Source organism: Carassius gibelio, chromosome B5 (genome assembly GCF_023724105.1).
Source record: "Carassius gibelio isolate Cgi1373 ecotype wild population from Czech Republic chromosome B5, carGib1.2-hapl.c, whole genome shotgun sequence".
In the NCBI taxonomy this organism is placed as follows: domain Eukaryota; kingdom Metazoa; phylum Chordata; class Actinopteri; order Cypriniformes; family Cyprinidae; genus Carassius; species Carassius gibelio.
The window spans coordinates 23,112,526-23,138,576 of NC_068400.1; the positions used below are offsets into that span (position 1 = coordinate 23,112,526).

General features: G+C 35.4%; 1 protein-coding gene across 4 annotated transcripts in view; it reads left to right on the plus strand.

Annotated features, from left to right (window-relative positions):
• Positions 1-26,051, plus strand: part of LOC127957413 (active breakpoint cluster region-related protein) — a 186,693-nt gene that overhangs the window by 67,825 nt on the left and 92,817 nt on the right. For 3 of the 4 annotated variants that reach the window (XM_052555941.1, XM_052555942.1, XM_052555943.1), the window contains exons 2-4: positions 7,526-7,692; positions 17,185-17,283; positions 21,037-21,222. In XM_052555941.1, the coding sequence (XP_052411901.1) occupies positions 7,526-7,692; positions 17,185-17,283; positions 21,037-21,222 (452 nt within the window). Of the gene's footprint in view, positions 1-7,525; positions 7,693-11,824; positions 12,235-17,184; positions 17,284-21,036; positions 21,223-26,051 lie in introns of those variants that run through there. The other variant, XM_052555944.1, reaches the window with a different exon arrangement.

Consider the following 26,051-nt stretch of genomic DNA (forward strand, 5'->3'; position numbering starts at 1 on the left):
CATTTAGTACTGTACTGAACCAGTTTTGAAAATTTGGCTACCTACTTTGTCTGCCTTGATAATTTTGGCTGCCTGCTGCTGTTAGGTATTCAACCAGAAAAATACAAATACAATTCAGACTAGTGCTGTCAATCGATTAAAAAAAAATAACTGATTAATCGCACAATTTTTTAAAATTAATCGCGATTAATCGCAATTAAAAGACTGAAACTTTTTGGATATGTAAATGTAAAATGTAAATAATTAATGTAAACTCAAGACAAAGAAACTATTTAAATTCAAAATATGATTGTTTATTGGAATTTTTGTTTAACTTGTAACACAGATTTTCTCATTTAAACAACATACCTGCAATAAACCATCAATATCCTCCAAATTAACTGTTGGCTTGAAAGCCATATTTATTACAGAAATAAAAACACAGGCATGTAAGTACCATTTGAATTTCAAAACAATCAATGCCAATAAAAAACAAAAATGATTTCCATGTTGAAGTCTAAGTGGACTGCAAAAAAATTCCAAAGTATAGTCATTGCCAGTGCTTTAAGTGGGCCAGTACGCACCAGTACTCAGTACCGCCACTTCCAAATATAGCTCTTGAGCGTACCGCCACCTCTCCGTGCGCCCAGAACGTGCTTGTAGCGTACCGGTATGCTCATTTGGACATCTGTTTTAATAGAGGTTTTAATCTTTTACCTGCACTGCCGATTTTCAGAGCGCCCTTCACAATGCAAGCTTCCTAATTCATCCCACCCAGAGCAGAAACTACATTACCCATTCACCCTTAAGTTATACAAGTGAATAGCGCATGTGTCGCTTTTCCCACTGTTAAGTGTCAACAACTCAACGTGGCCGGAGAAGGTGTGTGAAACTCGTTGTGAGTTATACTAAAGCAAAATCTTGAGTATTTATTGTCTGATAAACATTAAAAACTGTCTGCGGAGGTTGAGTCGTCCTGCAGCCCCCGCTGGCTGTTCATTGGCTGCAGCATCTTTTTTCTAAGTTCTAAAAAAATACCCTAGACGGCAAGGCACAAATTTAGATATTCATTTATCTAATTAATCTATAGCCTATGCACAAAGACAATATGATCTTTTTGTCCCCTTTTTGTTTTAAAGCTTGATGAAGAGAGAGAGCGCAAGTTGCTGCAGCTGCGAGGAGGACAGTGATGCACGCGTACAGGAGTGATTGACAGTTCGCGGCACTGTGTACAAAAAATACTCCGCTACACAATTATTTCGTTGTTTTCGTTTAAGCTTATTAACGTTAGCGTTACAGAAAGGTCTGATTTACGCACTGTTACAGTCATTGTTTTTTTTTTTTTTTTTAAACAATGACATTTGAGTTCATGATTTTAATGTTGCTGTTTCTTGTGGCAGACTGAATGAAGAGTAATGTTTCTTGTGGCAGACTGAAGAGTAATCCGGCAGAGTTTTATACTGAAACTTTCCGTCTAAAAGTCCTTCCTTGGTCTTATCCATATTTCTTTGCACGTTGAACACACATAGGCCACAACTGGAAATAAAAAAAACTGCAACCACGTTAATTGCGTTATTTTTTTTTAACGCGTTAAATATTTCAAATTAATCGAATGCGTTAACGCGCTAATTTTGACAGCACTAATTCAGACACATTCGAAACATGTGGCTCAATATTAATCTCTCATCTAAAATTTCAATTATTACATTATTAAATGCTAAAAGTCTGGCTGTGCTTAATGGGTACATTTTTGTACCCTTTAAGCACCCCCGCCCCCGTTCCCAGTAAGCTTATACTACACTATACTGTACAAACTGTGTTTTCTATCGCTCTACATCAACCCTACACCTAAACCTACTCCTTACAGAAAACTACAGCCAGTTTTTGAATTTCATAAAATTCAAATGAGTTTTTTAAGCCTTTAATTTTATTGGGACACAGGAAGTGTCCTCATGAACCATGTTTATGTTTACACACTTGTGTCCTCATATTTGGACCCGTCTGAATGTGCTGTAGGCAAAACGGATATGAGAGCCTGTTGACCCACATTCAACCCATTTTTCTGTTCAGCAGTTAACTGGCACAGTTATTTCCTGTGCTGTCTTATGACCAGCCTCTTTATCGAACACCATTTATCTCTCCTAATGTAAACATGCTCACATACATAGACCAGTTAGAAGATCAAACTAAAGCTTTGTTTTGTAGTACAAAGATGAAAAACGTACGGTGCCTTTTTGTATTTGCTATGTTTGTTCTTTGAGTATTGAGTGACAGGCACTGTCACTTTGACGTGACACATAATGTGTTTCCAAGGGAAAGGAACACGCCATTGTAACTAAGTTGAGTTACAATTGGTCTGTTCCTGTGCTGGTTATCAATGGTCGTCACGGTAACAACCGTGGTGACAGACGGGCTGGCCCCTCCCCTCGGTGTTGGGTTGTCAAGCAGATCTTTTGTTTATGTGCCAGTCTCTGGCCATGTGGGAGTGTGTGTCTTGACACAAACACACTGCATTTTCCATTTGATTGAAGACGCGACTCCTGTGAATGCTGCTGAACTCATAAACACTTTAACAGGAGATTTTTGCTCCTCTTTGTGCTCTTAAAGTTTCATTTAACTGGGAATATTCTGGGTTCTTTTCAATGTGATTTCTGTGAAATGTTGTCATTTGTCACAAAAAGGCTAAATTAAAAACTGTAAAAGCCTGGTCAGAAAGTTTAAAGTAGTTTAGAAAGCTTTTAAAGGTTTGCAGTGTAGACGGATACAGTAGATAGGTGGATAGATTACAGATGAACAGAAAGATATTTTAGCAAGTTTCTTGCATGTTTTATCATGAAGCTAAATTGTTTGACATTTCTAGATTGATTTATCATAAAGATGCACCCAAAATCAAAATTCATGGCTGAAGTGGAACAAAATAAAACAATGGGCAGAATACCGAACAGTTTTTTGTATTTTTTTTTCACCATTGCATGAATTACATAGCTAAAATGTGCTTTTTACTGCTTTTCAAATACAAAACAATTACAAAACAACAATATTGACTTAAAAAAACAAATCTTCTGGTGGACATTATACCAACGAAGCACAATTTAACTAACATATTTTTTGGCCATTTTTGAGACTTAAATCAGGCATGTATTTTTTACTGTACAAATAAAGGCAGCCTTGCTGAGCAGAAGAGACCTTTAAAAAAAAAAGTGTATTACAGATCCCAATTTGAACACTATGTGTGAATGTTATAATAAATGTATTAATAAAGCTGTTGTAGGGTAATTATTATTATCATTAGTATTGTCTTTTTTATTTTATTTTACAGAACTGCAGTAAAATGCAGCACTACCATTAATGAATGTCGATGGAGTTGTTGCTTTTTCTCTGCTTTTATTTTGGCAGAAACCCGCTTTAAGATCTCAGTGCTTCTTTTTGTTGACAACATCATGCAGATTTATAAATGATTCTCACTATGGATTTTGGAAGATGTTTTTGGCGGGTATCATATTACATATGCCTTTAAAAAAATAACAAAAATGTTACTGAGTAGCTGACGAGTCGCAGTTTTCCTCACACGTTGTGCAGTGCTGTCAGAATACATGCAGTTCGTGCGTGCATTAGAAAATATAACATTCTGCAGTTTATTTACTAACTGTTTGAGCCATTTTGCAATTTCAATCATTATACAGTAACCTAACCACCAGCATCAGCCAGCTCTTCTTCTCGTCGGAGACATGTGATGCAGCACTAAACAGTCTCTCGCTGTCGGTGCTTATAAGTTATAATGATTTCTGTGACTTTCTCTGATAGTTTTAAATACTTTCACACTGCCAACATATTTGCTGCATTATTACGTGCCTCTATTTGGTCGTGTTAGTCATTGTTCTGTACACATTATTTGGCAGAACACTGAAAGAGATTCTTTTGCTATGCCGAACATTCGGTGCATCCCTAATTTATCACATTGCTAACATGATTCTAGCATGTTTATATAATATTTTAGCCTTTTGTTAGGTATTGTTGGCATTATTAGAATGGACCTGGCATATTTTAATACACTGCTAGCATGTTTCTAGCATGTTTTAGCATGAAGTTAGCATGTTGCTAACATATTTCTAGAATATTTTAGCATTTTGTTAGGTGTTTTAGAATGGATCTAGCGTATATTAACCCTCAATCATCCTTTGGGACAAATCTGGGCAAAATCTTTTATTTTTATTTTTTATAGTTTCTTTAATCTGAGAAAGGACTTGGCTACTTAAAGTAGTTTGCCACCTGAACACACACACACAAAGAGGATTAGATTCAACAATGTTAAGTGATTAAAAAATAAAAACTCCATAATTTGACCTTTGCGTCCAAAAATGGGAAATACCAAAATTCTAAGCATTATTTTTATTTGTCCAATAAAAATCAATAAATCCAACACAATGCAGATCAACCATACAAGGAAATGAAAGTTTGAGCCTATACAACATTCTCAATTTGTCAAACTGTTACTTTCACACACACACACACACACACACACATACTCACAAATACACACCCACACCAAAAAAAAGCCATTGAGTAGCCTACTAATTTTTTTAATTACTTTTTTATTAGTTTCCTTAATCTGAGTGGTTTTCTCCCATAGGAAATGAATGAAAAAATTTAAAATTCAAAGCATTTTATTCTTATTTGTCCAATAAATCCAACACAATGCAGCACAAACACACATAAATGAAGAGGTGAGCCTATACTGTTCGGTTCTTTGGATCACTAGGAAAAATATATAGGTAAAATTCATGGTTATAAAAAAGTCTGCTTAAAATATTGTGAATAGTAGGATTTATAAATTGAATTATATTTATTTCACAATGATTAGTTTGTTTTGTGATGGTCACTTAGTTACGCTGTAAGCTTCATAAAAAACGTAGAAAGCATTGTTGGCTCACCACCCATCATCATCAGGAGCACGCAGCCTGTTGGTACCTAGCGAATTTAGAACCTTTTGAAATGTTTACTATGAGTTACGATTTGCTGTACTTTAATTTAGGAATGTTTAAACTTTCATACTTGTGTAATTGTCGTCATTGGCTGTGCTTAGTCCGTGCTGAGAGACTTCATTTATAGTTAAGTTAGCGCGTGTACTGTTCAGTTCTCTCGGTTTGTGATATGTTCGAACACTGGATAATTAACAAATTACCAAGTAAACTAGTGTAGTGGACGGTGTTGCATTTGTTCATTTGGTGGAGAATTGAATTTAAGCGTTGTAATGATTAATACACTTTGCCGGCTGACTCATGTGATAGTTATACTCTGTGCAGGAGCGCTGCTATGCATAATTGGAAATGTAGTTTCTGCGGTGTTTTGATGCAGCTGTGTAAGACTGAATAGGAGATTATATGATAGTGTATTCTTATTTACAGCAGAAATAATCTAGTTATTTTATTGTAACCACTTCATGTTTGTTTGTTTGCATTATATATTCAATGGACATATTTGTAACTCTGTTTTATTTCTTATTTCAGGTTTATGACCTGTGGTATATATCCATAAAACATATATAAATAAAACTAAATACAAGATTAATGACAAACACCAGTCGATGTGTGCTACCTGTCACTAGCCTATTCGGATGGCTGAAAATGTAAAAAGATCCGTACATATACAATATTCTCAATGTGTCAAACAACCACACAGATTCTCTCGTTCTCTCTCTCTCTCTCTCTCTCTCACACACACACACACACACACACACACATTTGTTTTTGTGAATAGTGGACATCCCATAGACGTAATGGTTTTTATACTGTACAAACTGTATGTTCTATCACTCTTCAACAAACCTACATCTAACCCTAATCCTCACAGGAGCTTTGTGCATTTTTACTTTCTCAAAAAAACTCATTCTGGTGATTTATAAGCGTTTTGAAAAATGGGGACATGGGTTATGTCCTCATTAGTCACCCTCTCCTTGTAATACCGGTGTCATAACCATGTCATTAAACAGAGTTGTGTCCTGATATGTCACAAAAACAAGAGCACGCACACACACACACACACACACACACACACACAACCACGAAAAAGCCATCGCAAACTACTGCCAACTAGTGTATTGATATTTTTGATATTTTGATATTTATACATCATCATTAGCCATCAGATTTCTAGGTTTTGCCCGTCTGAACTCAGTGGCATTTTTTTTTTTTTTTGGAAAAATAACCATATTTTACATAAAAAAAATTCTTTAGAAGGTAAATAAATAACAATAATAAAAACACAGAAAATCACAATAAATTGATAGATCTTATTGAAGAAAAACCATTTGGATCACATCTGAGACGGATTAAGGGCTGTTATATGAAGGATGCTTGAGGGTTAATACATGCATACATTGCAAAAATGTTTATAGCATGTTTTAGCATACAGTCTGAAACAGGCATTGTTAGCATGTTTTATCTTGTAGTTAACATGTTGTTAGCATGTAAGCTAGTTGGTGGACTTTGCTAGTGATACATTTGTCTCTGTTCTTCATGTCACCTCACAAATAATGTTTTTCAGCTGTCTTGCTGCTTCAAAACGCATTAGCTTGAATGATCACTAACAATAGAAAGCATGCCCCACTGTAAACAGCATGATAATGGCATAGGCCTAATTCAAATATCATTTACATGCATTTCCCATTCAAGTTGGAATACAATTACTTGGCTCTGTTTTGAAGCTGCAACTTTAGTCTAATTGTGTAAACTAAGTAATAAATGGTTGTATATTAGTTAGCCGTTCAAAGGTTTTGCTTCTCTGCTGGCTTCTGCTTTGAATCTTTAATATTGGCAGAGCTTTGATCAATCACTTTCTCGCCCACTGCACAGTCAGCCATTGCAGCCGATGTAATACTGCACTACAGCATCTTAAAATGCCCACACATTTCCTACTGCCCCTTCCCACCATACCCTACAGATCCTGTCAGTCATACCAGGAGTCTTTGCACTCTTATCTACTTGCAGATCAGCACACCCTATGTTCTGCACAGAAAACTACCGTATTTTTCGGATTATAAGTCGCACCTAAGTATAAGTCGCATCAGTCCAAAAATACGTCATGAAGAGGAAAAAAACATATATAAGTCGCACTGGACTAAAAGTCGCATTTATTTAGAACCAAGAACCAAGAGAAAACATTACCGTCTACAGCCACGAGAGGGCGCTCTATGCTGCTCAGTGTAGACTACAGGAGCACTGAGCAGCATAGAGCGCCCTCTCGCGACTGGAGACGGTAATGTTTTCTCTTTTTTCATTTCTCTCGGTTCATGTCAAATTAATTTTGGTAAATAAGTCGCATCTGACTATAAGTCGCAGGACCAGCCAAACTATGAAAAAAAGTGCGACTTATAGTCTGGAAAATACGGTAATTGCACCATCTGTGGATTGGTTTTCTTCAGAAGTGTAAACACTTTAGTGCTGTCAACATCGCTAACATTTGAGCGGGCCAACATGGCGGCATTGATCTGTGGTGTGAGCCAAATTCTTTTAACTCTATCTTACACTCTTCTGTTGTCTCCTTCCAGACTTTAACTACAACACTGATGGCTATGAGGGAGACACTGCAGAGGACAGGAAGTCTCAGGATGGCTCAGAGACCATGCCATTCATTGACGAGTCGCCCACCATGTCCCCTCACCTCTGTGCACGGGGACAGGACGGAGAGGCCGTCTCACCCACGCCACCAGAAGGGGTATGACTGCATGTTTAAGTGTTTGTGTGCGTGCTTTGAATTCGAAGAAAGTCTTTAAACAGTTAACATGCTGCAGGTAAACATCTCTTTGTCTTTTCTTTATTATTATGTTTTTTTTTTTTTTGTTGTAACAGGTTTAGTGGTGGGATTGTATAAGTACTTAGTAATTAGTGAAATCTGTGAAGTATATTATGTTTAAATCTTTCTGTCCATATTTGCAGAGGGGCTTTGCCTAAAAAGTTTGGGGTCTGTAAGATTTTTGACAATGTTTTTTTGAAGACATTTTTCATAAGCTCACCAAGGCTGTATTTATTTACTCACAAAATACAGTAAAATGGTTATATTGTGAAAAATGATAAGAGTTTTGCTGCTCAAGGAACATACTATTTTTATTATTAATGCTGAAAACATTTGTGCTGCTTAATAGTTTTGTGGAAACCATGATTCTTTGATTAATAGAATTTTTCAAAGAACAGCATTTATTTGATATAGAAATCTAACATTATAAATGCCTTTATGGTCATTTTTGACATGCAATGCTTGCAGAATAAAAGTTTTATTTTTCTTAAAAATAAAAATAATAATGTTACCAACCCCAAACTTTTGAAAGGTATAGGGGAAATTCTGAATCATGTATTAATTATTATTTTATTGAGTGGTCAGGACATTCTTCAAAATATCTTCTTGGTTTCATGGAAGGAAGAAAGCAATACTGGTTTCGAATGACTTGAGGGAGAGCAAATGATGACAGAATGTTCATCTTGGGTAAACTAACACTTAAAGAGCGTTGAAGTGTCTGTAGTGTTATGAGATGATGTCATATACAAAGGATAGGAAGATTATAAAAACACTATTTTTAAGATTAGCTTTATAGTGTGTTACAGACATGGTGTGTAAATGTTTGGATCTGTTGTTGTCTGCCATTTATTTTGTTAAAATGTTTTAACGGAAAACATGTGACACACTTCATCTTTAATCTAAGAGCACCGATTAAGATTGCGGTGGCTCTGAAGAACTTCACCATGTCTTTACAGCAGCCCTTCTTGTAAATGTCAGCATCACTCTCTTCATCACTTTCGCTTTCGCTTGGGTGTGCTGTATTGACATGACAAATGAGGGTGCGGTTGTTTGGCTAAATCACTTTCATAGCTTTAAGCAATGAAATAAATGCTTTGCGGAGTCCATTCTCACCTGGTGTGCCTTAGCATACCAAAAATAATGCAGTGCCCCAATGCCAAAACAATAAGAATTAGTGGAGCTTTCCTGTGTAAATGCAAAATGCATATAAAAGCTAAATTACAGCTTAAATTAATTGGATTCTGAAGTTTATGTCATTGCATTAGATCAGGGTTTCTCAAACTGGGGTTCATGAGGGAGCTTTAGGGTTTTTATGAGTTGAATTAAAGTTGATAAATTCTATCATAACAAGATAAAATGTACATAAATCATTTTAAAATAAAAACATAAAATATTTTATTTGCTTAACCTGCATGTCATCATGTGTTCATTACGTAATATCAAAGAACCATGAATGTGTTTTAAGTGACTGAAATATTCATTTAAAATCTCAGGGGTTAAATATTTTAGGTCTCATGTGTTTGGCTGGCAATATTAAGTTTAGATAACATCCATAATAAAATACCAAACCAACAGTCATTTACTTTAATTAATGAAAACACACACAAGTCAAAATGTTAAATATTCAGATAGATTTCACTCAAGTGGAAATGGAATAGTTATTTCTGTTAATTGAAGTGTCACGCTGCATCACATCATCCTGTGATGATGATGATGAATGCATTTGGCTTTTTATAATGTGCAGTTCAGAGATAAATTAACATTGAGGTGTATGTGTTTGTCACATGTGTTTATGTCCATTATGAACATGCATGACTGTTTCCATTGTGTGCCACAGATAATTAGTGTTGAAGTGGTGAAATTGATAGTGATGTGTGTGGCCACAGGCTCAAGCTTTTAGAACGGCATCTCCATCTAGTGGTGGAGCAGATGAAGTGCTTTCTCACACCCTACTGTAGGAAAAAAATCTTTTGGCATAATTTATTTAAAATACATTTATTGTAAATTTATATCTGTAAATTTAAGATTACTTGGAGTATTTCTTTAATGCACAATGCAGATTTCTTAATATTATGCCTAAAATGTGTTTTATTATTAATAAGGATTGTAAGATCTCCGTATAATATCAGTCTTGAAATGCAAAATATTTTAAGTGTACCTGGAGTCTACTTACAGTGGTTCCACAATCAAATATACATCAGTATCTCTTTAATTTTAGTTAGATATATATAAAATCGTTACATTATTAAAATTGTATATACACACACACACACATACACACACACACACACACACACACATATATATATATATATATATATATATATATATATATATATATATATATATATATACACACACACATTTATTTATTTATTTAAAAACATTATTTTGGTTTGACAGTATTTTAAAATCCATTTTTGTTGTTTTGTTTGCAACTGTAATTAAGGGAGTGGGGTTCAGTTTTATTATCAATCTCTTCCATGTGTTCCTCTGAGTGTGAAGTGATTGAACTGGCCAGTTCATCACTTCAGCTATACTGTATATCTCTCACCCCGATACTAGCATGCCTGAGTGACTGTTTGTAACTACAGGATATAGAAAAAAAGCAGTCACCTGCCCCTATTTATATCCTGCTTTGAGCTTGGCTGCAGATCAAGTCAAGCGTGGAGAAGCACACAGGCAATTTGCTCGTGAGAAATGTGCTGTGTGTTTTCTCTGCCTCCTCTCTTGCTTTCGTTAGGGCCTCTCAGAGGATCAGATCGTGTGGGCAGTGCTGTGAGGAGCTCTGAGAGCCCTATATAACCGCTGCACAGAGACTATATATCACCTCCGCTGACATCAGTGCTGATCTTACAGAGCAGAGGCCTTTCCGCTCTTCACTCACCTCACGACATCAAATGAATGAGAGACCGACTGGTGTGTTTAATTTATATCAGTTCCCAGCGGTGGTTAATGTTGTGTCAGCCGGTTTTCTGTGAGAAAAAGAGAAGCCCTGAACACTAAACTATTATGCCATCTTTTGTCATGTTGCCTCTAGTTCCTCTTTTGAGCACTAGATGAGCATCATCAGGGATTCCTCTTTGACTTCTATTCAAGGATTTCCAATAATATTTCACATGTGCTATGGAAATCCCATGATAATTTTATCACGAAGGATACGGAGGAGCTTGACATCATGAGTGTGATGTGTGCTTGGGTGTGATCGTTCAGAAGTATGGGTGGAGTTCCAATTTTTATCAGCCAGACTTTGATCTCGTTCTTCACACAGTCACTTACAAAATGTGTGTGTGTGTGTGTGTGTGTGTGCACTGCAGGTAAAGCTATTAGAGTGTCACTTTATAAGTGTTTTAACTTTGTTAAATGAAAACATCTTTAATACCTTAAAAACATAACATGAAGTGTTGATGACTGTAATGTGATTTGAGACTGTATTTTATTGATGTGTTAGTACCTGGAGTACAGGAGAGCATGATATCTGTTTAAGGAGAACCTTGTCTGATCCAGGGAAACCCCTAAAAAATGGCAGAATTGTCCTGGTACCACACTGTAACATTCAACTTTAACAAGCATTATTAACTTCGACATGTCCAGTATCATCAGGGTATTTGAAGTGAATTTCTTGTTGGAATTTCCAGTGTGAACACACTACTCACACTATTTATCCTATTTAAAAAAAGCATAGGATAGTGCAGAAAGTGTATGCAAATTTTATTTACCAGCCTAATTATTTTCATCAAATTTGTGATTGTTGGTCACTAGGTCTAAATTCAGTGTGTTATGGTGCTCTGTTTTACTGTGTGAAGACAGGTTAAGAGCATCGTCTCATCAGCGATTAAACCTGCTATTAAACTGATTCAGATTTAAGTCACTTTTATAATACTTAGTAACTCAACAGGAACAACCAAACAAAGAGAGCAAGAAACTAAGAAAGAAACCTGTTAAGGCCAGAGAGGGAAATGGTGGACAGTCTTTTAACCCAGGGCACCCGGAAATTGACACACACCAGGAAGACAGAACCGCAGTCAGGGGGAGGGACGCCAGTGTGTGTGTGTGTGTGTGAGAGCAGAGGCGGGCCATTTGAGGTTGAAGTGTGCATGTGTGTGTGTGTGTGTGTATACGAGAGAGAGGAAGCAAGTGGCTGTTTCTTGTGTTTGTGTGAGAAGGAGGACACGTTACCATTCCAGAGAGAAAGAAAGGAAGAAAAAACCCCTCCGTGGACAGAAGAGGTAGACTTCCAGCAGAGGCACCAATGTGTCACGGGCGGCTTGTCAAAACTTGAAAGGAAAGAAAGCAGCAAGTGAAACGGAGGGAGAGGAGAGAGAGGCTTCGGCCGTCAGCATGGAGGAGGATGAGGAGGAGGTGTTGGGCTTTCTGGATAAAGTTCTGGAGGATGAAGATGTGTTTGACAATGAGATGGACTTGGACTGTCCGTTCACACCAGTGGACTTCAGGACGTTCAAGGTGAGAGAGACAGGCTGAGTAGCAGTTCTCTCTTCCTCTGCTGGCTTGCTGACAGACATTTCAATGGCTAAGAATAGTGAGGTGGAAAATATTAAAGCTTTTTGCGACGTGGCATTAGTGTTTGTTCAGTTCCCTGAGTGTGTGTGACTTTTGTGCTTTGTACCTGTCATATGTAGCAGCTGTGAGTGTGTAAACGGTTTCTGAATGGTCTTTATCCTGCTCCAACACAAGGACAGAAACAGTGCTGTGATTTTGACTTGGGACTAAGACTCCCACAGCAATGACTTCACATTGTGGCTGTCATTAGAACGATATTCTCTTAAAGGGACAGTTACCCTGAAGTGAAAGTTCTTCATTATGTATTATTATTTATTATCATTGTTTATTTATCCTCATTATGTTCCAAACCTGTATGACTTGCTTATTTACTTCTTTAGAGGTCGAGTGGAAAAAAAGCATTGGTGAACATGCTCCGTTTGCTCCAAAACATTCCCATTTGTTTTCCATGGAAATAAGAACATCATACTGGTTTTTAATGACATAAGTGTCAGTAAGTTATGATAGAATTTTCATAAGTTTGGCTAGGCTAATTCTTTACAGCATTGCTTTTTTCTAACACAGTGCTTCTAAAAAGGTTTAGTTTCGTTCAAGACTTTAGAGCTCAAGGACTGAGCTGAACCGTCGGAGTTTGAGTTACTGTTGTCCATGTACACAAAAGATGGAAAAAGAAAATGGTGCTGAAGAGGAAAAAGGATTGTTGAGCAGCACATGTTACATCTTCTGTTTATCCTTTGACAAGACAGAAGATCCAAAATAGATAGTTTATGTGTTAAAAATAGAATCAACAGTAATATTGTAAAATGTAATTACGATTAATAACTTTTTTTTATTTTAACAGATTTTACGTAATTTATTCCAGTAATGGCAAAGCTGAATTCCTAGCATCATTCCTCCAGTCTTCAGTGTCACATGACCTTTCAGAAATCATTCTAATGTACTGATTTGAAGCTCACAAAATGTTTCTCATTAACAGTTAAAAACATTTGTGCTGCTTAATATTTTTGTGGAAACCATGATGAAAAAAGAGATTTCCAGCATGATTATTGGTAATGAGTTTAAATATAAATCTTTTGTAACATTTAAAATGTATTTACTATTACTTTCAATGCTCCCTTGCTCAATAAAAGTATTATTTCTAAAAAAAAAAAAAAAAAACATAGGCTAAATCTTTGGATATGGGTGGATAGGTCCTTCTTGAGTGTATATATCCACCCAGTAATAGAACACCTTTCCTCCACCCAAGATTTGACCATTTTTGATGTCCATAGCTTTAGGGATTGTAAAAAAAAGCAAGCACCACTGATGAATAGTGATTCTCCGAAATGAACATTTTTGGCTGAAACAGAAAGTTAAAAAAAAATGTCAATGTTTAATTGCTAATATGATCGCTAAAAAACATGATTTTTGCACAGCTGAAAATAAGGCTTGCAAATACTTTTACAATCAAAGTGACCCTTTAAATTGTTTTCTGAACTTACTGTACCTCTCCAGACTCAGTCCAAAATGGATATTCCTTTATAATGACTTAGATAGAACAGATAAAAAACTATTTCAGGTACAGAAATGCCCTTTTTTTAATCTGTCAGTACATTGTTCGTTCAGCCTAGAAAACTTCTGTCTCAGTAACTTCCTCTTCTATCCTGTTTGCCCTTTCTCTCTCTCACACAAATTACAGTAACTGTTTTTATAAATAATTTCCTTCCTGTGTCATTATTCCTTATCAATATCTTATCACTATCAGCACTGGGCGTAGAACTAGAAAGTCACAGCTATTCATTAAATAGTTATATCTCCCCAAAAAGAAAATTTTGTCAATAATCGCTTACCTCTATGTTGCTCCAAACCCACAAAAGCTCAGTTTGTCTCCGGAACACAATTGAAGATATTTTGGATGGAAACCTGCAGGCTTGAGACTGTCCCATAGACTGCCATGTAAATAGCAGTGTCAAGGTCCATTAAAGGTATGAAAAGTAAGCGGAGAAAATAATAAAAAAATAATGACTTTATTCAATAATTTGGACAGTCTCCAGCCTCCAGGTTTAAAAATATCTTAAACTGTGTTCCGAAGATGAACAGAGCTTTTATGGGTTTGAAACAACATGGGGGTAAGTGATCATTGACAAAATGTTTATTTTGGGGTGGAGTAATCCTTTAAATAAAAGTCTGTACTGAAATAGCTCTCAATTGAAACGAATGACATTGAGGGGGGCCAACAAATGCATTAAAGGGCTAGTTTACCTGAAAATAAAAATGCTATCATTATCACAGACTTGTTCTGCGAAACAAAATTATCCAAAATGTAGTTTTTTTGTCCCTAAAATGACATTCAATGGTCACCACAACCATTTGGTAACCAACATTTCCTCAAAATATCAATCTATATTTGGTTTTCCACAGAAAGTCATTTAGGTTTGAAATGAAATCAGAGAGAATAAATGATTAAAATGTTTTAATTTGTATTTTTGGAGGTTGGAGGGTAAACTTTGCCTTGACTGGTTTTTAAAGGGTTTCTCAGGGTTTTCACAACCTGTTTCAAAAGTAATTTCCTTTTTATTTGTACCATAAGTTCTTAACGAATGTATCAGTGTTAGCTGCCTCACTGCAGTCGGAACTTTTTTACATTTTTGCAGAGTTACAGAATAAATCCACGAGTGCTCTGACAAAGGAGTGTTTGTCAGTGAATTATAAGGGCAATGGTGGATATATTTGGCTGCTCTCTTCAGATGTAGTTAGTCATAAGGGTGGTACTTCCTGTCTTTTAAGATAGAACTGCTGTTTATTCCTTTATGTAATCAACTTTCATGGGTTTTCTGGCTTTGTCGTGTTTTGAGTTATTCTCAGATGTTTGTGGTGGTTTTGGTGGACAGACATGGTGGGAGAATTTACACATACAGTAATTGTTTTAAAATAATTTTATGAAGTCATGAAATAAAGCAAGAGCTGTTGTAAATGGAAAGTTAGAAGGGAGTGACTTGGGTTAAATGCCTATGTGGAGCTTAAAAACACAGAAGAAGACATTTGAAAAACGGATTATACTTGAAGGCTTTGACGACTTCTCTTTCACGCAGATTGAATCATGTAATTGTTCAAATGGCTGGGTTTAGATAGCATGTCTGTGCCTTTTTTTAACACACACACTTGCATTTGTGGTTTATGGGGACTCTCCATAGGCGAAATTATTTTTATACTGTACAAACTGTATTTCATTTCACCCCACACCAACCCCACACCTAAACCTACCTCTTACGGAAAACTACTGTTTTGGCAATTTTTGAATTTCATAAAACACCATTATTTAAATTAAATACATTTAAATTAAATTAAAAATAAAATTTATGCATTTAGCAGACACTTTTATCCAAAGCGACTTACAGTGCATTCAGGCTATCAATTTTTACTTATCATGTGTTCCCGGGGAATCGAACCCCCAAACTTGTGCTTGATTGCACAATGCTCTAGCAATTGAGTTACAGGAACACAATTTATGTTTTTTAAGTCTTTTATTTACGGATACTCAGGAAGTGTCCTCATAAACCATGTTTAAATTGTAGTACCCATATAATTATACACATTTGTATCCTAATAAACCAAATATACCAGTACACACACACACACACACACACACACAGTTTGAACTCTGAGGGGTGAATTCACAGGGTGTGTCTGTACCTGAGAAATTTTACACCAGAGAGGGAGATAGATTATAACAGACTAGTATAGTAGATGTTTCAGTAAAGATAAGCACAGGATTTTATTTTATTACCTACAGGTGGTGCTCAGTAGCTGAAACATTTCTCCTGTCTTATTTAGAGGTAGTTCATTCAGAAATTCTCGTCTTCATGTCATTAAAAACATGACACTTTCTTTTGTGGAACAAACACAAAAGGTGAATTTTTGAAAAATGCTCTGGACAATCTTATTGCTTTTCCAAAATCTTTCAAATCTTCTGCATGAGAATAGCTGCCATTTAAGTTGTTTATTGAAAATATTGACATCTCCACTCTATTGGGGTCAAAAAAAGTGAATTGTCAATAGTGTAGCAATGTATGAAGCACAGATCACACAAAAGTAACATTGAACATGAGCGAAATCTACATGGGGAATTTTTTCACCCTTGCCCGAAACATCAGACTGAGCAAAGTACTATTGAAATGGCTTGGATTTTGCTAACAATATTTTGCAGAGTAGTAGTAAATTTGACTACACATGATATTTTTATTAAAAATAAACTGTTTGTGCTCCACAGAAGCAGGAAGTTTTTGAGTGACAATACATGAGGAAATTATGAATAAAAAAAAAAAACTGTTCCTTCTATATCTCTTAACTCCCACTTAACTCCTTCTAAATATTTAAATAGCAAGCATTTTTGAGCATTTTCACAAAATTATGGCTCCCAAAATATTTTGTTGTATGAATATCTAAATATGCAATATTTTGAAAGAAGGAACAGAGCCTCTGCTTTTGAACAAAAAAAACTTTTTTTTTTTTTATCAACGCTTGAAGTTTAATGAATCTTTAAACGAAAAGCTGAGAAAATCATGTGTTTGTCAAAAACCACATCTGGATGATATTTGGAACAAAGATCAAAACATAGATGGAGTCCATCAGCTGCACTTAAAGTTTGATGATCACATTATTTTACATATGCACCTGCTTACATTTGGATCATTACTTTCTGCCTTTTCTTCATCTGTTTTTGATCCAGATGTTCAATACTCTTTAGAAGATGTTTGATAGCACCTCCTACAGTATACCAGTAAAAACATGGAAAGCTGGAAATTTCTGTCATTGGCGGGAGAAAGAGTTCATAAATGTATAATTTCAAAGAATAATTTGTTACATGTTTTCAGATTCACTGATTCTGCAGTATTGTATGTGTTTCTGTTTCAGGGAGACACAGAGAAAGGTTTGGAGATGAAGAAACTGGTTCTATCTGGTTTTCTGGCCAGTGAGGAGATCTATATTAACCAGCTAGAGGCATTGCTGCTTGTGAGTACCACTGCCACAAATGTCGTCACTCACACTTCATGAGAAACCTGATGTGGGAACTTCACAGTGCTGTTCTATGTGACCCTATGCGTAGTGTTTTAAAGCTGGTAAAGGGACCCTTTGCCTTATTTTATTTTATTTTATTTTATTTTATTTTATTTTACAAAACAATGACCCTTGTTGCTTGCTATACTACTTTAAACTTTACTTTAAAAAAAAAAATCTAAATAAACCCCAGTTATGATTAGATATCAGTGTTTATTCAGAATAAGTTTAATCTTCTATCTCATAAGAGCAAGGAAAAGCATGTTTTCTGCAATATGGCTGCTTAGAGTGCAGCGTAAAGGGCATGCGTACACTCAGCCAATCAGGAAGCAGAATTTACTATATATAGAAAATGCTGAAATGTAATGTCTACCAATGCTTTGTTCCTCTGCTGTTTGAATGTGTCATTTCCTGTCAGACTTTTCTCTCTTTTTTTAAACTGCTGTTCAAAGCATTCATTCTTTGAAATTACGTATCAGTATTGTCTTGCTTTGCTGTTATTACTTATTAGAGCCCGACCAATATATCAATATATATTTTGTCAATATTAACGGCCGATATGAACCTGTTGGAGATTAAAATAATAGCATATTTGTCTAATTTTAAATGAATAATAAAAACTGAGATGAAAAATTTACTTAAGCCAGAATTGAAATGTTCCTATGGTAAAGTAAATGTGTAAAACTAACCCTGCATTACTTTGTGCTCTGCACTCGGCTATATTATATCAAACTTCACACTTCTCTAGTAAGTTTCGCCTGTGTGTAAAGACAGTACCGCAAATCAGTGAATTAATGTTCTGAAGTGAAATGAACTGAATAAAGTTGAATGGAGTTGAATCATATTCTGTTTATATGTAGATACTGTATTCTATATATAGTACCAGTCAAATGTGTCCAAACATTTGACTGGTACTGTACTATAATATAAACAAAGAATATCAGCTGATATATCGGAATCTGCCTTTTTTTTACTCCCTAATATCGGTATCGGCCCACCTAGATACCGATATACCTGGATATCTATATCATTCATTGAGTTTTATAAGAGTGGACACAGAGCAAAAATAAACCTTTAAACAGAACAAACTAGTAACAAGCACACAAATCCACTGTATTTTTTAAGTGTGCTCATTACGCAGGACACACACTGTGCTACCTGCTGTTACAGTCTTCAAAGAACACCTGGATATCTCCTGTCTTCCTTTAAGCAAATTGCTGATGAATGAAGGTAAAAATGGGTGTTCTTATGTGTCTGCTCTCTGCTGCACACTTCCTGTCCAAACATTACTCAGCAGTTTGGACCTGCAAGGAAACAGCTACAAATACTGTGGCAGAGCAAGCACAGGTTTATTAATCTTCTCCAGTCATTTCTTGGAATGACAGAGGGGAACTTGATTCCTGTCGTGCCGATGTCAGATGTCTGGCACTACTGATAAGATTGTGAATATCCAGTAATGTGTTTTCTGACAGAGACCACTGCACATATGGCACTGATAAATGCACTTTCCACTACTTGTCCATGAGAGATTAATTTTTACGCTATAGTTCAAAGTTGTGTGGCTATTCCTTTAGGTTATTGCTATTTTTAGAATAGTTCATCAAAACTATGAAATAGCACGTATTAAAGCCTCAAAAATGTCTTAAATCCGAGCAAAAATTCTTGGATTCATGAAGTCGTTGCATTAGATGTTGCATTGATTGCTACAATGTTTTATCTTTCTGTTTTTTTTTGTATATTTGTCTTGTTTTCAGTAAAAAAATATCTAAACATCCTTAAATAAAGATACATTCGCTGGAGATGGAGATGTTGTCTGATAAACTGAAAACAAATTAAATGAGTTTATGCTTAAAACAAGAACAGATAGGAATGAAAACTTGTTTTGAATGAAGTTGATTTTAATGATGATTAAGCAATAATTAAGAAGATTTTTCTCAGCCCATGTTCCTCAAAGGGATCATATGATGCTATTTAAATTTTTTATTTCTCTTTAAAGTGTTACAAGATCTTGGAGATCTGTAAAGTTGCAAAGAATAAAGTCTCAAATCAAAGAGATATTCTTTATAAAGATTATTACTCTGCCACGCTCCCCTAAAACAGCTCATTCAAACATGCACCCACGCGTCTATGTAATTATGTGGAAATATTTGCATAATGCTGTCCAAATGTTCACGCAAAGAAAGAAGGCATGGTTTCAGTAACCTCAGTTAGTGTTGAAGCAGCCATGTCAGGGAGATGCTGTGTGTATCTAGGAGAAAACAAAAGCACTTCATTTGGCCTTCAGAAAGTAGAATTCAAAAATCCTACTAAACCCTGGATAATTCTCAGTGTTTATGCCTTCCAAATGTCACTGTAAATCGTTCTCTGGACAAAATGTATTTCTGATCCAATCATATGCTCCCCAAAACTGACTACAGATGACTCACATTGAGCTGCAAAACATCATGGTTTGTGACTTAGATGCAACAAAAGATTATGGGTGATTTTAAAAGAAACAGGCTCTTTGACATGCCCCGCTCAAACTTCCTGCTTTAATCAGAAATATATCAGTACAGGGAAAAAAACTGCGTTTGTCAAGCAGTATCATGATGCAGAGGAGAGCAACTTACAATGAGTCACGCTTATCTGAAAATAACCATCCTGCACTTAAAGACAGTGTTATCAGCCCTGAAAAAAGAACACATGTGCAGTGCAATGTTTGTTCATGTGGTTTCTCTTGTCAGATTTACAAACACACAGAGCACCCCTCTGCCCTGTTTAGTCGACACTGAAAAAGCAAAAGACATGAATGTTATACGATACATCAATTCACAGGAAATGGATAGGGAAATTGACCCGCCAGTTAATGTGCACTACATGAGAACTACATGAATTTTGGCAGAACTAAATGCATTGAAGAGGACTTCATGGTTTAATTCCGTTTAAATCACCCCAGAAGTGATTGCTGGGCAGTTGGTTGTGGGTAGAAAGTACACAAGGTGCAACAGTGCCATTATTATTATCAGCGGTCACATAACCAAACCACATGCGTTTTTATGTTAACGCTCAGTCATTTATTACTGAATTTAAGGATTTTGAGTAGTGTCATTTTTTACTTAACATTAAAATGCATTACTTAAAGGTACAGGTTGTAGGACCTGCCACTAGAGAGCGCACTACCAAAACAATAACAATCGCGTAGTTTGATGATGCTGAAGGAGTGTGGATTAATGGGATTTGTTGTCTTCTACCCAACCGCTGACGGCCATCAATCAGACGGAAAGATAAATCATGGATTAAACTCGTTCAACGATTTGCGCAAGTAGATTACAAAGTCAATGCAAAGACACGACGGGTCTAGAGACTCGATGCCCCGTGTTTGCTGTTTATACCCCAATATACTGATCTTGTTGATCGTTATAATAGCATACGTTTTCTGTTAAGATACGAATCAAAACAACTCACCTGTCGAGTAAAACAAGTGAGATCGGCATCTCTTTCTGGTTGAAGTTTGTTGCGAAGCTGCTTCCGCATTTGTTCACATGACACTGTTGTCACATGGTTTCTACATCAGTAAAGGCGGTAACAAAGGGTAACTAAAGTCGCAAGCAACTGCACTGAGCACTGGATATTTTACTGCAAATATCTTACAAATTGTACCTTTAATATATAAATGCATGTGAGTAGTGAACATGTTAACTAACTGACCTCTCTTTCTCTCTCTCTCAGCCCATGAAGCCTCTTAAAGCCACAGCTACTACATCAAAGCCAGTGCTGACAATGGAGCAGATTGACACTATTTTCTTCATGATCCAAGACATCTTTGAGATCCATAAGGAGTTTTACGATGCTCTTTCTCCCAACATTCAGCAGTGGGATGAGAAGGTCACTGTCGGACATCTTTTCCAGAAACTGGTGAGTGCACCTGTGTCCTGCCAAACACACTGTCCAAAGGCCCTAGATGGTAATTCCAAATACAGTGACCCTCTATGTAGTGTACACTACAGACCAAATGTTTAGGGTCAGTTAGGGCTGTGCAAAAATCGAATGCGATTTTCATGCACATCTCATCAGTAAAGACGCTCCTGTAATTAGAAGTATATCTAATAAGTCTGCGATTGTTTTTCATGTCCGCGGTTTGAAGCAACCCCAATACCAATAACGTGATATTTAGCCCCTAAAATGCTAATTTTACCAAGGCAACCCTTCCCAAAAATGTATATTTTAACCGCTTGAAGGAATTTTTTTCGGGGAACCTCCTGGAAACGCGATTGGGCTAGTTTTGGAATGATTTTAAGAAGCAACTGGGCAGGATTTGTTGTGAAAACCTGGCAACCCTGATGTGAACACAAGTGAAAATAACACTTTTATTTAGCATTAAATTGATCAAAATTAACATAAAATAATTTTATAATGTTTTAAAAAAATAAAATTTTTAATAAAATGCTGTTCTTGAACACTTTCTGAAAATTCTGAAAGAACAAACAGAAATTCAGAAAGAAAAAAATCCCGGTTTCCAGAATAATATTAAGAAGCACAAAATGCTAAAGCCCCGTTCACACCAAGAACGATAGCTATAAAGATAGCTATAATGATAATGATATTAGCATCCCCACCAGTGAACGATAGCATGTGTTTATTCAAGTGCGTCTGCTGCTTTAAATTCTCGAGCTCGTTATAGCAGGATGGATTCTGATTGGATGTCAATGTTTGTATCATTCATCAGCTGGAAAAAATAGTCCTTTATCGTTATAGTTGTTGAGTGGACTCTCCTATTCTTTAATATTGAGAACGATTTTTAGAATTATATCTTTATCTTTATCATTATCTTTATAGTTATCATGCTTGGTGTGAATGAGCCTTAATATGCAACAAATCATCATATTAGTCTTGGCGGCTGTTATAGTAAATGCACAAATATTATACTAAAAATATTTGATTTCCCAATGTAATGCTTATTTCATACGTAAAGATTTTAGTCAGTCATAGTGTGCTTTTTACTTGAACATTGGGTTCAGCCTTCTTTGAGACTCTTGCATTATATATTGATCTCTCTTTATATGGACATGTACTGTTTGGTCTAGAATATCTAGAATACACTTTGCCAGACTACATAAATGCACTTGATAAGAATCATCTTTCTTTGAGAGTTGAAAGATAGAAGAGCATCTGTTGAGACGGAAAGAAACAGCAGAGAGAAGATGTCTAAGTAGTGCCAGATGAAAATGAAACACTCAGCATTATTTAGGCCTGTGTGTTTGCAGACTGTGCATGTGTTTGCATTAACTAGAGAAGCCACATGTTTATGATGACTGGGAAGCTGTCTAGGTGTGGACTATTGCATATCTCATTGACGGACTCTAGATGGAGCACATTGCTGGAGTTAGCTCTCTCTTCAAACTGCATTTAAAATTTTTATTAATCTTGTTTGTTTTCTATTTATTTTCAGTTGAATTACATTAATGGATGTTCAGGTTTTTTTTTGTGTGTGTGCTGAATGTTGGGAATATCAAGATTTAAAATGCACTACCATTCAAAAGCTTGGGTTGGGTAAGATTTGTTTTGACAGTTTCTTATGGAATGCTCACACAGGCTACATTTATTTGAGCAAAATACAGTGGAAACTGTGATCCATTTTTTCCCCATTTTCTTTTTCTCGGATGAACTGAACATTCATAAGAGCAGCATTTATTTTTAAATGGAAATCTGTTATGAAATGATGAAGAAAATGTTACATTTCTTAAAAGAAAAATCTTAATGACTTCAAGCTGTTGAATGATACCATATGAGTTAAATAGGACCAGGAATATACAGTACTATACTCTACTAAAGTAACTCATAGCTAAAGTAGCATATTAGCATATTCACATAACAATCACTAAGGGTCTTGATATGTGAACAACAGGTGATTTACGTAGAGTTAAACGTTAAGTGGCCCACAACATTCTGGTCTTTTGTGTTTAGTAAAGCTGAGTGATATAGAATATGTATCTGAATATTTTTAATCCTTTTGACAATATTTGACGTGTATCTCAAAAATTAAGTATTTTCTGCATGACTTGTAAATGTGATTTCCCCTTCCAGTTAGGGGAACCATTGTAAGGCCCAAAAACTGTTGTTGCTAAGCAGATTTCAAATGTTTATGGACTAAAAAATATTCTAGTAAAAATTATCCAATCATTTTGTCCACTGTTTAACACAAAATCAATGCAAGTATAAGTTAATTAATCTTATTTATTAGTACCAATATAAAAATACATAGTATAAAACATTACAACTCAAATAAACAACAAAACAATAAAGAATGCATTGTAAATGTAAGTTATCTTGTGCTGTTAAATTCATTCTGTTCTACTCTGGATGGATTTTCATCACAGGTTACACTTCATTTATCTCTTTAACCAAACAGCAGATGGCAGGAGGTTATGCAACAGGACTTTTCTAAAGATTTTTCTCCACAAACAGACACACACACACACACACACACACACAGACGATTAGTAAAACATTGTGACAGTGGTTGAGTTAGCAGATGGAGTAATTACAGGCTCCCTATTGCTCTGGAAATTTAGTGAAGAGGAAAAGAAGCACAAAAGAATAAGACTAAAAGAGGAAGACAAGAAGAAAAAAGTTTAGTTTTTGAACAGAAGGAAAGGTTTAGGATGAGCAAATCCAGACGGATTGGATTGGAGAGAGGCAGAGTTTCTCTCTATTAGTCACCCTTCACTCTTTCTTTCTTTCTTTCTCACTCCCCCATTCATTAGCTCTGCACTTCTCTTCCCACAAATGTTTCTCTCTTGACTTCGTCTTTGTGACGTGTGCGTGCGTATCAGCGCTCGTCTGTGGACACGCTTGGTGAAGAGTCAGAGCGTGGTTGCTAGGTGACGACAGCATGTCCGTGTGATGTGTTGTGTTTCAGACTTCTCTCAAGCAGCGGGAGAGAAGAGCATGCTGGGATGGAGATTGAGAACACAGGGTCTCATCATGCAGTTCTCAGTTCAGGGCACAAATATACAGCTATCCATTAGCTTACACAAGTCAGGAATCACCACAGAGAAGATGGATCATAAGACAATAGAAAGAAGAAAGAGCGAGCTAGAGGTCAAGTTAGAGTTTGAATGACAGTGGTGTTTTTGAATGACTTCGATCTTTTTGCTTTGTTAAATCTGAACTAGTGGTTAAGGAATATATCGCCATGGCCTTTATAATAAGTTCCACAATGTTAGATCTATTAGATCCAGTTGGCTGCCATGTAATATCTGTTTCATAATCACTTTGTCCTGTATACTCTATGTGTTGTCTAGTCTTTAAGAATACATAATTTAATTCATATATATATATATATATATATATATACATTTCACATTTATTGAGTTAAATTTATTTATAATGATAAAATACAAATTATTTGCAATTTCTCTAGTAAATTTTACATCAAATAATAAAGTTAATTGCAGCAGTTGTTATTATTATGTTATTTACTATCTTTAAATTAGATAGTGTAATATAATATGTGGACCTGGAGCACAAAACCAGTAATAAGTAGGATGAGTATTTTTGTAGCAATAGCCAACAATACATTGTATGGATCAAAATGATCCAATTTTACTTTTATGACAAAAATTATTAAGTAATCATTAAGTAAAAATCATGTTCCATAAAGATATTTTGTTAATTTCATACCGTATATATATATCAAAACGTAATTTTTGTTTTGTAATATGCAATGCTCATTTTGCAGCCTCAGATCTCAGAATTTCAAATAGTTGTATCTTGACCAAATATTGTCCTATCCTAACAAGCTTATTTATTCAGCTTTCAGATGATTTATAAATTACAAAAATAATAATAATAATAATTTATCCTGTTGTTTTGTGGTCCAGGGTCACATGTATATATCTTTATATATCAGCTTTATACTGTATCTGCCAATTGCCAACCTGCTGTTTAAGATACCGGCATCTGGCTTAAAAAAAAAACCATTTGAAAAATAAGAACTACAGCTTTAAACTTAAAAAATTATATTTGGGATGTTTTAAATCAAATGAGTTTAGGTGATAGAAATCATTAGTTTGGAGTGAAACTATATTTTCCAAATTTTCAGAGCAGAAATATTACATCAAAAAATAAAATTAATTGTACCAGTTGTTATGCTTGTTTTTTTACTATATTTAAATTAAATAGTGTAATGTCCTTCCATAATATATACAGTTTAGTGTACTACTAGAGGGGAGTTTAGTCCTATCTTGATGACAAAAGTCAGAGGGTTGATGTCTGGTTCTTTATCAATCAATTGTGGAGTTCCTCAAGGGAGTATTTTAGGTCCATTGTTTTTTTCTCTTATATATACATTTTCTTAAAGCAGCATGTTCAGTGTAACCTTTTCTTTATGCTGATGATGCAGCAATTTTAGTATTTCATCAAGATAAAAGGGTTCTGGAGAAAATAATGAGTTTGCTGTTACAAGAGATGTCCAAATGGTTTTAGACAATAAACTTTATCTACATATAGGTAAAACTGAAGTCATTCTCTTATTATTATTAGTATTAATGAAAACGTTGTAAAATTAGGTTTTTGGCGAGGCAAGTCAACTTATGGATGTTCATTCCTTAAAATTGTTTTCAGGGGCCTTGATTCAACCCCATTTTGATTGCTACCTCTTTCTAGTGTAGTAGTTGTTTCCAGGTTATGAAAGATAAATTACAAGAGGCTTAAAACAAATTAGTTAGAATAATTTTTAGAAT